General features: G+C 39.3%; 1 protein-coding gene across 1 annotated transcript in view; it reads right to left on the reverse strand.

Annotated features, from left to right (window-relative positions):
• The window catches only part of RBKS (ribokinase), a 66,911-nt gene that overhangs the window by 10,596 nt on the left and 37,023 nt on the right, over nt 1-19,292 (reverse strand). The window contains exons 6-7 of the mRNA XM_032185355.1: nt 18,452-18,543; nt 8,552-8,740 (exon numbers count right to left, since the gene is read on the reverse strand). Of these exons, the coding sequence (XP_032041246.1) occupies nt 8,552-8,740; nt 18,452-18,543 (281 nt within the window). The remainder of the gene's footprint in view (nt 1-8,551; nt 8,741-18,451; nt 18,544-19,292) is intronic.

Genomic DNA, 19,292 nt, shown 5'->3' on the forward strand with positions numbered 1-19,292 from the left:
GTCCAGAGTATTTTGCCACAATCCCCTTCAGCCTCTTCAAGAAGCATCCGATGCAAAGCAGCTAGTGTGCACTTTCTCATTTATGTGCACATCCACGATGACATCCAGTTCTAGCAACGAGACAGATGATATCCTGACAACATTTTTTTTCTCCAGGGCTGATTTCCTTTGAAGAGAAGCACAGACAAGAAGTTACGGTTTTATCAAGGGAAGCAGGGTCGCATGCCATGGCCCGGCCAGTCCCTGTGTGCTTTTGTTCCCCATCTACAAAACCGAGGTAAGAATAGTACTTGACCTTGTGCTGCGAGTACAGAAGTAGCAAACAATGTCAGGTGCTTAGCAACTTCATGTAGATGTGCACATGCATACTGAACACATCTGTAGGACCCAGTGGGACAAGATGTGATGACCTGCTACTGATGGTGTGTTCCTTGGCAGCAAAACCAAGTAATTTTTGGTATCACTACAGTAACTGAGACAGAAATTCAGTTTTACTATGGGGTTTTTGTTGCCTGGCACCCTGCAATCTTAGAAAACTAAATATTGGTTTTAATCTTCTTTTCTAGTCTACATCTTCATTAAGTATCCCCTTGTAATTTAAAGCAATTTGTGGCAAATGCTAATACTGCTTTGGGCCCACTTCTCCCTGTCAGCTGTATCTCTGTTAAATTATGCATTTCCATCTGGAAGGAAAACCATACAGGACTGTAGGCTCCTCCACTTAGAGTCAGGAATGGAGAGGGATTTAATTAGATGCTCCGTGGTTGAGAAAAGGACTAGAGCAAAGCCTGGGTGGTCTGTGGAATCTTCCACTGGAAAACAAGGCTGCAAATTGCTCGGTACAAGCCTGCTTCTGTTTGCTCATTTTGTTTACATTGTTTGTACTTACAGATTAAAATAGACAGTTACTAGGCAGATAAACAGGGTTTCCTCCCATGACAATGCTGTGTAGATGTTCAGTGAGCAGCATGGGACAATATATGTTGGTGCTTCATTTTTGGCTATGGCATCCCAACTCCTTACGTAACTTGAAGCAAAACGATTTTTAGCCAGTGCTCCACAGCACCTAATTGCTAATGTTTCCAGTCTCATCCTTCCCATCTGTAAAATGGGGATAAGAAAGCCTTCTCTCACTGGGAAAGAGAGAGCATCCAGCTTGCAAAAGGAATAGCTCTCCACCTCCTACTTGGCAGCCAAGGCCGATGGACCCAACACACGCAGTTCCTCTTGTCACCGGACACCTATACACACTTAGGCCACCGACCAAGTCTTCAAAAGCTGAAGTGTGCTTAGAAGGCCTGAATCAGAAGCAGAAAATTGTGATGAGCCAAGCAACTCTCATCTACACTTAACTGTGAGTCAACTCAAATGTAGTGATTTCAGTCATGTGCCCTTTCACAGTTCAGCTGAACTTCAGAACATAATAGATGCAGCTTTAAATAGATTTACAGTGCAGATTGCTGATTTGAGTGTCTGGCAGATTAATTTATTCCTCATGGTTTTTCTGTTCCAAAATTCAATGGATTCCATATTTGTAAACGAGGGAATGCAGAGGACTAAGTCAGAAAGTGGGCTATGACTGGAACCAGGCTTATTTATTAACCTATTTTGGTTGCACGTTAAAGAAAGGAAGCTATTATGCTGTTGGTTTGTGGGATGCTAATGGGCACTCTGGGCATAATTACCCTGTGTTGGTGCGTGAATAAACCCCACTGATAGATAAGTTTTTCACCCGAAAGTAACTTTTTCCTTGAAAAGGGAAGATAAAGAAAAAAGAAAGAAAGAGAAAGACGAGGGAAAATGAAGAGGGAAAAGATGAAAAAGAAAAAAGAATGAGAAGAAAAAGAAAGAGAAAGAGAAAGAGAAAGAGAAAGAGAAAGAGAAAGAAAAAGAAAAAGAAAAAGAAAAAGAAAAAGAAAAAGAAAAAGAAAAAGAAAAAGAAAAAGAAAAAGAAAAAGAAAAAGAAAAAGAAAAAGAAAAAGAAAAAGAAAAAAAAAAGAAAGAGAAAGAGAAAAAGAAAGAGAAAAAGAAAGAGAAAAAGAAAAAGAAAGAGAAAAAGAAAAAAAAAAAAAAAGAGAAAAAAAAAGAAGAAAGAAAAAAAGACCTTGCCCTTTATGGTCACTTTACTCCTTCATACCACATCTTTGGGTAGGAAGAGGTTAAACGCCCAACAACATTTTTCTCTTCTTAGCAAGTTGCAGAACTGTACATCAGACACATTGTCTGCCAAATGCTTCATTTACTACCAGCTGCATTTTTACTTTGTTGAGAGATAGCTGAAATAAAATCACTGTTCTTTGTGCAAACGGCATGCTAAATAATGTATGGCTACAAGATTATTAAATAGCAAAGGCATTTGATAATATTAGAGTCAACCACAAGTCCCACTTCTGCTGATGCACAGAATTTTGAGTAATTAGTCATTGCACGGAGTGTTGTATTTATATCCCCTTGAGCCTCAGACGTTAGGCCACAAAGTCAGGAGACAAAGAATTGCTGTTATTGGGAGGACTGTTTTGGATTTATTTATATTCTAAGGCTTTATTTCAGTGTCCACTTCACTCCTCTGGCTCAGGCTTCCTCCAAACCAGAAGATACAGCTAAGTCAGAGAATTTTAGTGTAAACCATATTTTTACAGACAAGACCTCGCAACTTCAAGCAAAAGAACTTCAATGAGCTTGCAAAGCCCCCAAAGAAGCACAAGTGGCCTGAGGTTAAATGACAAGGCTGGGAAAAAGGCCTCCTAGGTTCTGTCCTGATCTCTAACAGACTCCTCATGGTTTACATGCAATGCATTAATAGCAGCTCCAATTTATGGATAGATAAATTGGGATACAAAGAAGACAAGTAACTCTTCCAAGGATTTACAGCAAGTCTTTGGCAGAGCCCTGCAACTCTTACTCAGTCCTTTGTTCAAATCGCTAAACCACACTGCCTTCTTTAGACCACAATTACTGCACAGGCCCGAATACTGTGACATATCTAAAATTACATAGCTGTACGCTTATATGAGGCTCTTTTAAAATAAAGATTGTATAACATCTTCAGAGTTCGACATAAAGCTGCTCAGTGAGCACTCTGCTTCTCGAAGACAGCCTTTTTAATCCTCTCGCATCATAAAAGAGCCAGATCTAATTCATTGTAATAAGAAATCAGACAGAAACTTAATAGCATTTGAACATAAAACATCTGATGACAAATTCACGTTGTAGCAATGAGTCCTCCTTTTGGAGCACTGACATGAAAAAATAATCGTAGCATTTACGATTATGACAAACAACGTGTATCATCCAGCTCTGAGAATGCTGTACAGAGAAGGACTGTACAGGATGAATTATACACCCGTGTCAAATTTCAGGCACAACTGAGTAGATTAAACTGTGAATTTTATCACGTCTCATAAATGTGCTCTCTGTTTATAAGCATGTCACCTCAACCTGGATCTCCTCAGCTTTTCGCAGTAGGTTGTGCACCCTCTGTACCTGAAAGGCACGGCCAGACAGGGAAGATGCTGGTAGTACAAGAAATTTCAAGGTTGTGCTTAGAAACACTGAGAAGTTAAACATCCCAAGTTCTTGACGAGATTTAAGAGACAGCATGGACTTGCTGTGATTGCCAGGGCACCACTGTGAAAAGTGATTCCAAATTTTCATCTAAATATTGTGCGCACAAGCGTCTCCATCTGCCTGTACAGAGAATACATCTATGCCGAAGCCAGATCCACAGATTCCTTATCTTTGGATTGTAAGCATGCAAATGCAGGACTTTTGTGCACACACCTGCATGTGCAGACCTAGAGGCTGAGCAGAAGCCGATGAAGAGATCTTAAGCAGAGCAACTGCACTGTGTTTATAAAGACAGGATGGGATGAAAATTACGAAGTCACCCCAACTGATACAAGCACGTATGGATGTTATTCAGCTTCTTGATCCAAACTGGGATCTGGAGCAAGCCAAGGGTTACAAAAAGAAACCCTGGAGTGCTTTCCTCCTCAGAGTGACCTCAGTGCTGCAACCTGGAAATGCGGACTGGCAGCGGGCAGCTCTGCAGTCCAAGAACACCCCATTTCCACTAATGCCTTGCACAGGAGACATCCATCCTGTGCCAACCCTGAGGATTGAAGCATGAATCCTAGACGGGAGACCCACCTTCACTTGCAGGGAGCAATCAGAGAGAAAAGCAAAGCCGTGAGCCCCTGGGTGCTGCCCCAGAGAGCGCAGCCCCCGGCCACGGGCTGCCTTACCTCCTGAGGAGGCCCGGCATGGCCTACCCTCTGCAGCCCACAAGCCGAGTGCTCGGGGCTCCAAGATGTCCCGATAGCCTTCCCCAGTCCCACCTGCATGTGCCAGGCTCGAGCTGGGCCTCTGCTCCTCCAGGGAGTGTGGCAACCTGGCAGCACCTCGGTGGCTCAGCTCCGTCCCCAGCCACCACCTGAAGAGCTGGGCTTGGCAAGATCCCATCGTGCTGTTTCGCTAAGATGGAAGGGAACTAATCTCAGTGCTGGCCGAATGCCAGCTTGGGGTAATTACATTCTTCTGACAAATTTTTCTTGGCAGTTTCAATGGAATATAATTAGTAAATGTAAATAGATGTAAATAGTGCTGTAAATTACACTTTGCGTGATTGTCAGGAGCAGAGGGGGCTCGCAGGGGCGAAGGGGCAGGAGGAGCGGAGCAGCGCTCCCCAGCAGGGCACTGCCGGGACACGCTGCTGAGGGTTACGGGAGCAGCAGATGTCCCGATGCAGGTTCATCGTGTGCTTCATCACACAGATCATCCGCTTCACCTCAAGTACCGCTCCGCCCCAGCGGTGTTTGGTCATGTCCCACAGCTGTGCCTGCACGCAGCTGCCACGCTCCACCTCAGCTGTGCTCGTGCTCCGGCAGCAAGCCGCTGGGTGCCCGGTGTTACTGATTTCCATGAAATGCTTATCAAATTTGTGAATGGTTTGTAAAACCTGCTGCTACCGACTGAAGAAGAAGCGTCATATAAGTGGAATTACATAATTCTCTTTCACGGCTATTTTAATGCAGCTTCATGTACCTAATTTCACATAAAGTAGAAATAGCTTCTACCAAAAATACACGCGTATTTTTAACTTCATGTAGTCAAGTAGATTTTAGAGCAACTATATAAAGTAATGAAAATAGATTCTAATGTATGCTTTCGGTTTCTTATATTATCTATATATTATTACATGTTATGTGTCAAGTCTCTTACGTATTTAATCTGTTTCAAATACAAATTGATATTGCTAATGGGCTTAATCAAGTATTTCTTTCATACAGAAAATTTGAGGATCATTTTTCAATAATTCATTTATTTTTATTTTTCTTCAAAATTTGCAAATATAAATAGCTAGCAGAAGCCAGTAAAATGAAGGGAAAGTTTATTTTCCTAACAAAAGCTTGTTGCACTATTGAGCTATAACAGGAGAAACAGATGTTTCAGCTTTACAATACCATGTCTTGCAAAACTTCCTTCTAAACGACTATTCGTGCTCTACATGTTTTGGACTGTGCATGGAGAGCTCTGCTAACAGTCCCGGGAAGCATTGCATACATTAGTAAAGCCCACATTAAGATAATTAGTGCTAAAAAAAATCAACAAGCCCCTTTTTTTTTTTTTTTTTTTTTTTCCTTTATAGTATTGATTTAGTGTGGGTGAGAAATGCCAGATTTTCGATCTCGAAGATTCATGTTCCACCACAGAGCGGGAGATGGAGCCAGCTTTTCCCAGTGTTCTGCCAATAAACTCTTGGATTAACCATCTCACAGGCTAGAAGAAATATTCAAGCTCTATGGTCTATTGATGCTTAGTCTCTTTGACAAACCTATGAACATAGAAATAGGAGGCACACTACCTGCAACAAGAAATCCAAATTCTTTATCTTTGGGGCTGTACCTACCTAAATATTTTCTCACAAAAGAAAAAAATTCAAAATTTCTATTGACAAAATGATCAGGACTGAAAATAAGCTGCAAAGATGACTCTGCCAGTGGCAGTATCTATGGGAAACTTTCTACGGTAGAATAGGCCTTTGTGGTTCATTCTGTATCTTATATATATATATCCTCTAAATTGCAAACTCCACTTTAATGCATACTGTTTTCATAAGGGCTACGTAACCTTTTGCAAATCCTATGATGGGTTTTGTACATCATTTAACTCCTCGTCTGACAGTAACTTTACCTTCTGCAAATCCAAGCAATGACAATATGGATATAATTAGACATAGAATCAGACGTGATTCGATTATGGCTGCTTAAAAAATTACTGCCTGATCCCTCAAGATGCTGAAGGCAGGGCTGTTTAAGGTAGCAATTTTTGTTTTGGGCTAAATGGTAGGCTAAGAGCATGTGCATGACCAGCTGACTACTCTTTAGATGGGTATTTATTTGCTACCTTACGGCTCGAGCTTATTCCCCTGGGAAAGGATCCACTGCAGACATGCATATGAGAAGAGCAATGTGTCCTACTCAAACGTTTAGTATTTATTTCAGTTATAGAGCTATCCAGGTTAGCTGAGGATGACATTATTTTGTTTGGTATTCAGAAGGGCTGCTTTAAAAGCACTTGCTTTCAGGCGAAGTGATAATCAGTCTAAGCAGTGTAAGACTTTTATAATGGAAGGCCAACACATCTTTTTTCATTCAGTCTGCAAGAGTAAACTGAGCACAGCTGTTTTACTGAAAACAACCCACTGGTATTTAAGTAGATTAACAAAATTAACTGTGAAAATCTTCTGCTATATGAAAGCCAATAACCTGTTGGCCACAAGGAGGCAGGGCAAGGATTCAGTAAACTCAAAGAAATTGCTTTTACTTAAAAAAAAAAAAAGAGAGAGAGAGAGAGAGGGAAAAAAAAAAAAAAAAGAGGAGCATTAAATTAGTTCAGTCATGAAACTCTGAACGGCTAGGCAAGATAAAAAGCACTTTTCAGCCACAGTGTGTGGTTTCAGTATTGCTGTTTTAATCCAACAGCAGCAAATATCTTAAGATATCAAACAATAGTTGATCTGGCAGTAATTTTCTGCTTCTTTTGAAGAAGCAGATCACACATGCTTTTTCTTCATCACTTCTGTGTGATGTACACTAAAAAGAAAGACTCATACACTGAGCTCTGACAGGGTGGATTTACCAACTCTGAGCAAGAAGCCATACGGCCAAGTTTGCAAGGTGTTGCTCCCAAGCCAATAAATCCTAAAGCCTTTCACTCTCTTGGCACGTCTATTTCTGGGCCAAAAGCAGCCAGAGGCGGGTAGGTGTTTGTAGTCCCCTACAAAGTAAGTGCCTTATGCGCAGTACAGTACGGTGATGCCTCCCTTAACCAGAGCTTTAGTACATTCCAAAATCAGCACTAACTTCTAAAAGACGAAAGGGGCAAAGGAGAAGAGTAAAGCCACAGTATGCCTGTTTCAGGGTTAAACTGAAAAGGATTAAATAAATTTAACAGTGCAACAAAGCCTTCCACAGTATCAACACATCACAGTCCAGATCTATCAGTGACTTCCTGTTTGAGAAGAGACTTTACTCCTAGCTCTGCCACTGCGCTACCAAGATAGGTGATTTCAGTCCCCTGTACCTCTTGCCTCTGTTTCCTCATCTTTTAAGCTGTTGCTTTCCTCCTTTGCAAAGCAGTATGAGGTCCATGGATAAAAAAACATGCTACAAGAACTAGTTATTATTAATGCAATTCAGATATGGAATGCACCAGATGGTAAAATCTCCAGGATTTTAATGAACTATTGTAACAGAACATATGTAATATGACGTTATTGTAACAGGCATTTAAATGTATAGTTAGTACATACAACGTGACCTGCTCTGCTCTCAGTAACTCCACTGGAATTATTTTGGATTTATGTCAGATAATACTAGGAACACAAAATAGCCCCATATGTGCAATGTGGTAAGGTTTTCATAGCAATACAATCTTAACTATTGCCTGTCCTGTTCTTCCTTTTTGCTGGGGATACCCTAATGGCAAATAATAAAATGTCTCTGAGCAAGTATTCCTCACCTACCACCATAAAACAGTTAAGTCATGAAGCAGCAAGAACTGCTTGGTTTTATACTATATTCTGTAAAAATCATGTCTTTGAAGCACCTTATGCTAGATTGGTAAGTAATTCATACTTGTATCAGAAGAGCCAAGCATTCGGTTTCAGGCTGCGAGGGAAGGAATATCTCCTTTCTCCCACAGCACTGGAGTTCTGGACATCATGAATTATATGACTGGGCAAAGGTGAAAAAACAGGACTGCAGTTCAAGCCACTGGCATCACACATTACAGTCAGAGACAGGTACTGACTTCAGTAAAGAGGAGATACTATCAGTATGTATAATAATTCTAGCACATCTACAATACAGACTATAAAATTCAAGTGAACTGACATTTAATATATGAGAGGCTGGAAGCAAGATATCAATTTCACATCATAAATTAGCCTTTGTACTAGTGCCCAAAGATTTGGCTGATTACTCATTGCTTTCCCTTAGTGCTTAAGCAGTCTTTTCCAAAGCAAGACAGTTAAACCACAAAAACGTACCGTAGTGTCCACAGCTCTGACCTTCCCAGCAGGAACGTGCTTTGGAATGGGTTCTTCTACTGATATCATCACGCAGCCTTCTGCTCCAAGAGTAACAACTACAAGCTTACACCCTCTTTCTAACAGCATGCGTCCCACCTTTCCAGCATCTTCAAGGTTGCCAACTGGGATGCCCGTTAAAATTTCTGCCTGGAAAATAACCCACGCAAATGAAAATCATAATGTGACAGCATTCATTTTTGGACAACAGTTGCATCTGAAAACAGCATTTAATACCATTTAAAAAATGTGTATTATGGGATGATCATGAAACTACTTCCTATGCTGATATTCAGCTATGTCATGCTCCTGGTTTGAAATCAGCGTGGACTTCAGGCACAGCAGAATAACAGAGAGCAGCCTAGGCAGAGACACAGGAGGCATGGGTTCTCTTCCAGCTTCTACAACTTGCTTGGCATGCTACCTTGAATAAATCACGTTTCTCCCGCATGCCTCAGTTTCTTCATCTGTGAAATGGACACCATGACATAGCTTTAGCAAAACCATTTTGCTGTCTAATGTGAAAAATGCTACATGGCAACTCAGTCACCATTCTTGGGGGATATTCGTCACTAAATAAGAAATCTTTTTTTTTAAATTCTCAGGGCTCAGCTAGTGAGAAATCACTAGGGAAAGTCTCTTTAAGGAAAAAAAAAAAAAAAAATTGCTCAACTTTGACCACTGTATTTACTTTAATATGTATTTTTAGATAAGAATACCTAAAAGTTATCTGAAATTCTCTTTAGGCAAAGGCCCATTCCAAGATTATTATATATTTGTGTTATGGACATGTCCACAGGCCTCTGTCAGGGCTGAGACTCTTTTGTGTTGGCTCTGTACAAACACAGATAAACTCTTTGTCTAACAGATGGTGACCTTAAGTCAACTTCTCCCAGTTGGCTCTTAAAATCAATCTCTTCTAGTTCCACCCAACTAAGAGCAAAATTTCCCAAAAATCTGCAGTGAAGGCTCCAGAATAAAACATCCTTTTCTTCACCTCGTACATTTTCTCGATGGCATCCCATTTTCCAATGTCATGCACTACTTCTTTTGGCAAAGGGTGAAGGGAGGAGGACAAGAATGGAACAGGAAGAAAGGAAGAAAAAATACAGTGAGTTTTATCTGAAACAGCCTAGCAGGCAGTACTCCTCCTGCCTACTAGACTATGCCTTCAATTTTAAGTAAACTGGCACATTATATATTGCTGTCTTTCCTAAATCTTATCCTGCTTGCTTGAGAAGAGGGAAGTCCTACTTTATCTTGCACTACAATGCTGCTGGTTCCTGAGAAAGGGAGTCTGAAGTGTTTTCAGATAATCGCCTATTAACTGGGCAAAACTTCCCCAGTCTTGGGCTTTATTTTCAGTGAACAACTTTGGAAACTTTTCACCAGCTCCGTGTCCTGACCTTGCTGCGTGGACAGCTCAGCTTCCCGGGAAGCAGCTGCTGGCATATTTTAAACCACCTTGCTCTGCGTTGCAGAAGCTTGAAATCGGTGCACATATTTCTTGCCCAAATGGACTAGAAACCGTGGAGGTTGAACAACTGCCCCCTGATGTACGGGGCCATGCCTGTCATGTAAGGAGAGGCCGGGCAGACAGCTGGGGACAGGAACTACTACAGCCATCCCAAGCAAGCCGCCCCCAGTTGTGAGTCAGAGGCCTCACAGCTTGCCACTGTCATTTCCTGTGTTTCAGCCTGACCCAGAACAGAGAAGCCACCCTTAGGCTCTGAAGGGCCAGCGTATGCCAGTACGCGGCTTAGGCTTTATATTATCATGAACAGAGTGCTTACTGGTTTTAATTTTCAAACTTAGAGGATCGAGGCCCGCAGTCCCTACCGAGACAAGCACACAGGCCTTTTCGGGAGCTGTCGGTCTGATAGCTCCGAGGCAGAACGCGCTGTGGCGGGACTTGGTGGGTAAACTCATGCTGCAGGGTCAAGGTGTGGTAACACGTAGGCACAATGTAAAACTACTTCTTTTAAACCACACTGAGCCCAGGCAAGAATACAATAAGCTTTAGATTATGAGTAGGGAACTAAACGTACCCCATTTTCTTCTTGGCATGTCACCACACTGCTCAAATTCTCTTGCAGTAGGAACTGTTTTGGCAAATTAAATCTATTTCAGTTTTTAAAAGGGTATAAAAGTATTTTCACATAAGAGAATTTGTTTCCAAAAACATCTCACACAATTTTTTAAATAAATCTTTCCGCAAGGTTTGCAAGGAAACAGTACACTAATAGTGGCTTTGGAAGGACTAGATAATAAATAGTATTAATATACGTATACTCTATTCTAATACCTAAGTGTATAAAACATCTGTGTCTTTTTTTGAATGTTAAGATCTCTGGAGCAAGAACTGTGTGTTCCTGTATTCACAACACCTAGCACAAGAATAAAAAGGCATTAACAAAGTGCACACACAAATCCTTGAATGAAACTGGCCAAATGAATTTCTAATGTACTTCACAATGGGCAGTAGTTCCAAACTTTCTACACAGGGTGCAAAGTCTTCAGGAAAAAAAAAAAAAAAAGTGAATCTGGTCATGGAAAAGAAATAGTCAATCTCATTTGGGTTTACTTAGCTGGTATTTACACTTCTCTACGCTCGTGAGCAAGATAAATGAAGTACTTGAATATAATATTCTCCCTAATGAAACACACATTCTGTCTGCTTAGTAGCAATGTTGTACCCTCTTTGTGACAGCAGTATCCCAAGCCAACAGGATTTTTTGGCTGTGTAGTGAAAGGGTTGTTTTGGGGCTGACACGTGAAAGGTTTTGCAGAAATCTTTCTGTCTTTATCCTGTTTATACCAATAAACAAATTTATTTTGAACCAGACAGAGTCTGTATAAAAGTAGATCGTCAGCTGCTTGAAACCATTATCATCTAAGTCATCTACGGCAGGATGGTAAAACTCAAAAACACTGGAACAAGCTGGAAGAACCATAAAAGCAGCAGAAGCCAGACAGATTCTGTGCCAATAATTAGAGATTGCGGTAAATGTCAACTGATGTTAAATACTGTGGTGAGCTTTTAAGTTCCTCCCTTCAGTAGAATCTTATTTAAAAAACAAACAAACTGTGGTACAATTGAAGGAAATAACTAATAGTTATGTAAAGAAAAAATTAAATAACAATACTAAAAGCTCAGTGTGGACATTTGCCATAGTACTGTACAAAAGAACAGCAAATTAAGAAATTTATTTTTTCTGTAGCTAGTCTCACAAAACTCCTCAGTTAAATGGCCCTAAAAGCAAGAGGACATTCCACAAACCTGCTGTCAGAAAAAAAAAAAAAACTTTGACAGTTATTACATAGTTAATCTACAGAGAGTTTTCTTAATTTCATTTACACAAGTAGAAGAAAAATTTAACCGAAGCCTTTACATTTAACTGTTACAAAGGTTCTTGGCCATGCTCCTCATTATTCTTCGTTAACTCTCCTTGTCTCTTCGGGCTGTGGAGTCTAGTCACAGTAAGCTGACACAAACCAGCCCTGCTACAGAAAAAAATGGTGCTGCTTTCCTTTCCACTCCTGTCCACATGGCTCATTCTCTTCTGCCAGCACAGCTATTTGTGTGGCCAGGAAATAAAGTGGATTGCAAGGCAGGACTGTGTTAAAATTAACCCCAAAGTAAAATAAGATAAAATAAAACAATCGACTCCTTTCAACGGCAGCACTAGTTTACACTGGTTAAAAGTGATAATGAAACTATGATATGAACCTCTGCCAAGTGTTCCTAACAGTGGTGCATTGGGGGCCACCTGTGGCTTACGCAGCCGCTTTCAGGGAAAAGTGCTGGATCTTCCACTTGGCATTTGTGAGACCAAATCTTTAGCACAGCCTAGTTTTGGGATCCCTGGCAGAAGTAAGACACTGACATACTACAGCAAATCCAGTGGGAGGCCAGCAAGACGGTTGGGGGCCAGCACACAGGACATATGAGAAGAAGCTGGGAGACATGGGTCTGTTCAGCCTCAAGAACCTCCAGCGAAGGGGAGGGCTAATTGCTGGCTACAACTACTTAATGGGTGGATGGAGAGAAGAGGAAGCCACCCTTCCTGAAGCTGCAAAGGGATAAGACTACACACAAGTGGCACAAGTGGGAAATTCCAATATTAGGAAAAACTTCCTCACCACCAGGGTGATGCAGTACTAGAGCAGGTGCCCAGAATGGGTCATAGGTTCCCCATCCTTGGTGATTCAAAACTTGACTGGACAAAGCCCTGCTTCACCAGCGTGCTGGACTAGAGATCTCCAGATGTCTGTTCTGACCTCCTGTGATCCTCAACACATATAAACCGTTGAGATGGCAAGAAATGTTAATTCTCTGGGGAGCAATCCATCTTTTTCTTTAGTGTCCACATGGCACCTAGCACGATACAACTTTGCAAACATTGCCAGGTACTACTGGAACAGAAACAATAAATAAGAATAGGGAAACCGCCACTTTTTAAAGCTCACTCGTCTAAAACTACATACAACAATTTAAAATATTTTTAATTTTTAGTATTTAAACACAGTAAGCCAGTTGGTTTCAAGCTTGGCTTGTACCTTAAGAGATTTCTTTGAAAATGCCAGAACAAGAACTTGATCTCATTTATTCTAACACATGAAGAGTCCCAACGAAGTAGTGAGACAGATTTGGTGTGTAAGCAAGATCAGGCCACAAGCCAAGCTAATTCCAGTTGTTTCAAATTATAATTTTTTTACATACATACATGCCAAAAAACTTATGCTAGAATAATTAAAAACTGATTGAAATGAATTGGCTTGAAGCTATTCCCTCCCCTCCCAAAAGTAACATCTTTCATTTTACACTAAATATGGGAGATTTCATAGTTTCCAGAAACTGATAAAATAGGGTTTAGAACAAAGTTGGAATTCAAATTAAAATATACTGTGAATTACTAGCAACTTCTGTGTAATGAAGAAATAATAGCTTTCCTTTACTTAAAACAGAAAAGGCAAACACATGAAATGTTCTGGAATAGTTTAATTTTAAAGGACCTATTTTTGTTTTGACTAGTAGAGATATCAATGATTATTTTCTTAATAAATACTATCCCTATTATTAACCTCTCTATATTAATAAGTAGTATTTTAAATGTCCTAAACTGATACATTTTTATAAGCTTGATATTCTCTGGCCCTTGTAGAAGTCAGTGCTGCCTACTGATTTTGGATATATTAACAAGAATTCCCATTATTAGTATTTCTTCCAGAAATTATTTAACCTCAACTAATAGACAATAGCACTTAAAAAGAAACAATAGGACCCTATTATTCTTTTGTATTATTTTTACGTATCTTGCAGCTTCATTTAACAAAATTTGCAATGAATTTATATTTAGATGTACTTTCTACCATCAAAACACCAAAGTATTCTGTTAGCATTTAATTAAATCTTTGCTAGGGCTTTCTTATTTAGATCAGAAGTCAGATACCCATTTTACATTAGGAAGAAAACAGTTCCCAGTGTTGCATTCAAAATAGCTCGGCACACTAAATCATTTGCTGCAACCATTTAGGAGTTTTCCTTCTCCTGAAGGGCTCTTTCGTATTCTTTGAACGGAGAAGCAGCTGTTCTTCAAAACATTTAGGACCAAATTCAAATTGCTGACATGCAATATATTTTGGTTCCTAACCTGCAGGGCTATGTAATTGCACGCACACACTAAAAAAGAAAAACAACACATGAACTGTATTGACATTGTGGTTGTGCCTAGAGCCATACTACAGCAAGGAAGCACACAAATACATGGGAAAAAAAATGGTAAGTACTCTGAAGAGCTCGTTTTGTGCAGGGTTGTCTCTTTTTCAACATTTATAGATGACTGAGAAGAACAACCATTGGTTTTCACTTAGATGACATTGGATACATTTATTTTTCATTAGAAGAATTAAGGGAATGGAGAACTAGCACATTCCTGCACAAACCTCAGGGATTAGGCTGTGCTGCATCTGGGAATTAACAAACTAGTCTCAACAAGCTTGATCTTTCTGGGAAAAGATAAAACTGAACTACAGGCTAAGCAAAGAAAGAACTGATAACCTTGCAAGATTTGTTCTGAGTTTTTGTGTTCATGAACCACATAAAAAGAAAGCAGTGTCAGACATAAAAAAAAAATATTATTGCAACAAGCAAGAGTGAAAAGAACAGCTTGTGAAGAGCCTCCTAGACAAACTAATGGTAGATAATTCACTGATAGTATAATTTTGTTTGCTTCTCTCTAGCACATAAATCCATAAGAACAAGCTGTGCTGTTATACCAGATACTGCATGGGATTTCATTAAATCCTAAAGCATTTAATGAAGAACAAAGTGTGATGCATTTGATACTTACATGTTTAGGACCTGAAATCCCATGATTGCCTGAAAGTATAGCTGGCATTTTAAAACTTTTATTCTGTGACAAAAGAATCGCAAATTAAAGCTGCTGACCTATGTGGAAGTAGACAACAGAAATTTCTGACTCAGTAATAATTCAGCTAATCACAAGGACTATCCCCTTTTACTCATCTTCAGCAACACAAACACTCCACACAGTCTATGAAATGTCTGAAGCTGAATGGCTAGCTTTCTGTTCTGCAGCTAACATAATCTTCTGTTACAAACATATCATTCACATGATATCCACAAAGTACAGGGCTTAATCATTTAAAGGTATTTCTTGATGAACATGAAAGATAGGGGCATTTAGATAAAAATATGTGATAAATACCTGTAAATTTAAGTGCATAAGAAAGCCATACCAAGCAACAATAAGAATCAGTGTAAATTTAATCTTGTCTTAGCACGTATGTCTGTGTTATAAAGTAATGTTTTAAAAACAGCTGACCGGAATAGCTCTAAAGAATTCATCTTTAAACCTGAGAAAATTAAGAGCTATTTATATGGCTTATTAAAGATGAAGTAGAAATAAGCTATTTGTTTTCTGATAGTACCTAAAAATAGCAAATAAAAAAAGGGCATCCAAAAGGGGTAAGGCTCAAACATAACTAGGGCTTTGGCTAGAAGGAAGTTACTTGAGACTTTGAGATGGAAAATGGAGCTGGAACCAATGATTGCAGGAGAGCAGCTGTAAGCAGTATATTTGATAAATTTGGCCACAGAGAATTGAAACCAAACCAAACCAAAAACAAATGCCAAATCTACAAAAGAAGAAGGGCCACAGTAGGTCAGAGCAAAGGTCTATCTTATCCAATTCCTCTTTTCTGACTGTGACTGCTAGCAGATACTGAAGGAAAGAAAAGAAAGGTATAACGATCTTTTCCCAGTACATGTTCTGGACCAAGAAGTAACTATTAGTTACTTCTTGATTTAAGAAGACGAAGGAAATGCAGATGTAATTGGCTGAATGGATAAAATTAATGTATTTTGAAAGAAAAATCAACATTTTTTTAAGATTTGTGGGATTAACTTATTGCTTTTAAATGCCATGTAGAGATGTGACTAGTAACCTTTATTTGGGTATGTAAACATTTATCTCTATATAAAACTTCTCAAGTGCATACATTACAGTGATTTGAAATTAAAGAAAGTCATGAAAGAAAACAGAAAACAGATGGCACATGAATATATAACAATTACTAAAAGAAAAAAAAATCAATCTTGTGACATAAGAAAAACAAATGCTTCATTTTTCCTCTTTTCTCAGCAAAAAAGAAAGGAAAAATGGCAATAGTTCATCCCTGAACATCAATTCAATAATAAATCAGACATGGAGAGGATGAAGTCAAACATAATTGATTATTAAAAGTCATGGTAATGTAATTGATTTCATTGTAAAATCTGAAAAGGTTACTGTTAAAAGCAAAGGTAAATGTGCAATTATGTGCAATTCTGTGTTCTCAGAATATGTTGTAGAAGTCCCACAGCCGGTCTGCGCTCCTGTGATATGGTTGGCAAGAATTTTCATAGGTGTACCATTTCCATAAATTCAGAAGAGATAAACCTCCTCAACAGTAGAGAGCGTATTTCTGTACCTGCCTGTGCACAAAGTGATCCCAGACATCTGCAAATGGTAATTACTTTTTAAAAGAAAATAGCAGAAAAGAATGCAAACTGTACCCCCAACTCTGCAGGTGGGTACAAAGGTGGATGAGCGAGCAGGGATCTATTATAATTATACACCTGTATTTCTTGTTCTCCAAATAGAAGTAATTTTCTTTTCTCCATGTGGTGGTAATAATACACACTGGCTCCAGCAAGCTAAACTTCTCAAAGAATGTCTCTTTCAAGACTGTCCTCTAGCAATAACAAAGGGAAAACTTTAACATGTGTGTTGCAAAGAGCAATGAGAGAAAAGTCAGGAATAGACGAGTAATGAAAAACAAAGTTTTGTTTCTAACATATGGGGGTAAGTTTTCTCAGGGAAAAAAAAAAAAAAAAAGTAAAGTAACTAGTGACATTATGAAAAAAGCAAACAACGAATGACATTTACTAAATCGGTGGGAGAGTATGGGTGTTCTCAGCCCCACATGTGTGCCATAGCACCATTTAGCCAATGCAGGGGCATAGTCCAGGCATAAGTGTTTTCTGAAAGCTTGAAGAAAACACCATATGGGTGTCCTGAAAAAGAATAAATACTTTGCCTTATCATTCTCACCATCACATATAATTGAATTCCGATGGCTGTTCGCGTCTAAGCCACAACTGCTATTGCTGCCAGTTATACTGGAAACTTTGCCTTCCAGAGACCTGAGACCACAGCATCTCCCACCTTGTAGGAAAACAGCTATTCTGCTAATTCCTGAACACTCTGGGGTATGAGAAATTGGAGACACGTACTGAACTGTTCCAGAATAAAAATCAGATGTCAATTTGGGTTACTTAAGCGCTTAAATGCTACATGACTCATGAACTGAGGACTTCTGATATAGTTTGAAATGAGTTCTAATGGAAACTTCAAAAGAGGGTAACTGAGCCTTGACAGACATTGTCATCAGACAAAAAACCAACCAACCAACCAACCAAAAAAACAGAAAAAAAAACCAACAGAGAAAACAGGGCCACACTTTTGTCTTAGCTCTGTACCCTCCTCCTCACCCACAGGTATCATGCTCATTGCAGAAATGTTTGCTGGAGATAACTTGAAATATGATCAGGGCATGGCTTCTATCTACTATGTTGCTTCTCACACATTCCTGTTTATATAAAGAGAGAGTGAGAGGAAGGAACACAGCATGCATAATGCTAATAAATAGGAAATTCAAACGAAGGCCTTATGAGCAGAGCTTAATTTGTCTCTTGTGACAAAAATAATTTGCTTTGGGAGAAATAACACACTTGAATTAGAGAAGAGAGGGAAAGGAGGGAAAAAAGAGAAGAGAAAACATTCAGTTGAAGGGCCAGAGAAACAGATTCTCTGCAAACAGATCTGACAGAAAGAGGCATACGAAGCTGCTATTTACCATCAAGTGCAGCATGCGTGCATCACCTCCTGGCAAGCGAGTTTCAAACTGTCAGAACACTGTGGCTAGCGCGTTCCTGCTAATCATATCAAGGGACCGCAGAACAAGGACAAGGATCTATTTTAATATTTACCACTCAGTCCTAGCGTTTTAGAAGTGTCCTTTTATGGGTTTGTTTTACTCATCTACTTGTAAGGAAGGCCAGATACAACTTTCCCGCTGGAAATGATTAATTTAATTTTGAGTGCAATCTAAAGGAATACTCCTCTTTGCTCGCTATGTCAGGGATTAAACTTGTCACCTCCGAAAGGTCTATGGGAGAGGAGCACGGCTTAGTTTTTCTGCTCCCTATGCCACATATGTCACATTCTGAGAACAGAATCCCTCTGAAATTTTACTGCTTAAAACTCCTTCTTTAGTGCAACATATCATCATTACCTCAGTTTCATTGCAGCAGAAGACATCAGAATGAGTATAGAATTGTGGATCCAGGTCAGCAAGGGCTGGAGCTGGATTAAATAAAGTCTTTACTGAAAAAAAAAAAAAAAAGAAAAAAAAAAAAGGTCTAAATTTCTAGTATTTTAGATTCATTGGCCATCACCTGAAACATCAATGTGGCTAGTATCTTCCAAGATTGCATTCGCAGCCCCCAGAGTTTAGGATTAAGCACAAATGTCTCTCATTTTCTGTCTTCCCTTTATAGACTGCTAAACGTTTTGTTTATTATATTAAAATTCCTATCTAATTAATGTGCAATCACCTGACACGATGTGAACATGACAGAAGAATAACAGGAAAAATAAGCAAGACATTATTAATTAAAAAAATACCAAGGAAAAAAATCTTAAGTATATACAATTTGTTTAACTAATGATACTTCTTGCAAGATTTTAATAAGTATTACAGGAATGGATTTATTTCTAGAACTTTTTCTGTGTTGTTATCTGCATTCTGTACATGAAGAAACACGGGTATAGAGTAATGAAGGACATGTCCAGACAAGGATTTAAACATGCTTTTTAACGTGTTACCTAACTTGTTCAAACTGCCACACTGTAAAACTCCAGTGTAGACACGGTGCTGTATATTTTTAATGTTACCTGGCAGAGCTAAACCTTAACTTAAGACGTAGTAGAATAAGTTAGTTAACTAACTTGAAACTGTAGCCTAAGGCCCTGTGCAACAGGAGGAAAGGTTTGTCATGAGGACAGAGTATAAGTGACTTACTCACTGTTCACACAGGAAGTCTGCAGATTTGGTTTCTCATTTTGCCAATTGT

The sequence above is a fragment of the Aythya fuligula genome, chromosome 3, assembly GCF_009819795.1.
Source record: "Aythya fuligula isolate bAytFul2 chromosome 3, bAytFul2.pri, whole genome shotgun sequence".
In the NCBI taxonomy this organism is placed as follows: Eukaryota; Metazoa; Chordata; class Aves; order Anseriformes; family Anatidae; genus Aythya; species Aythya fuligula.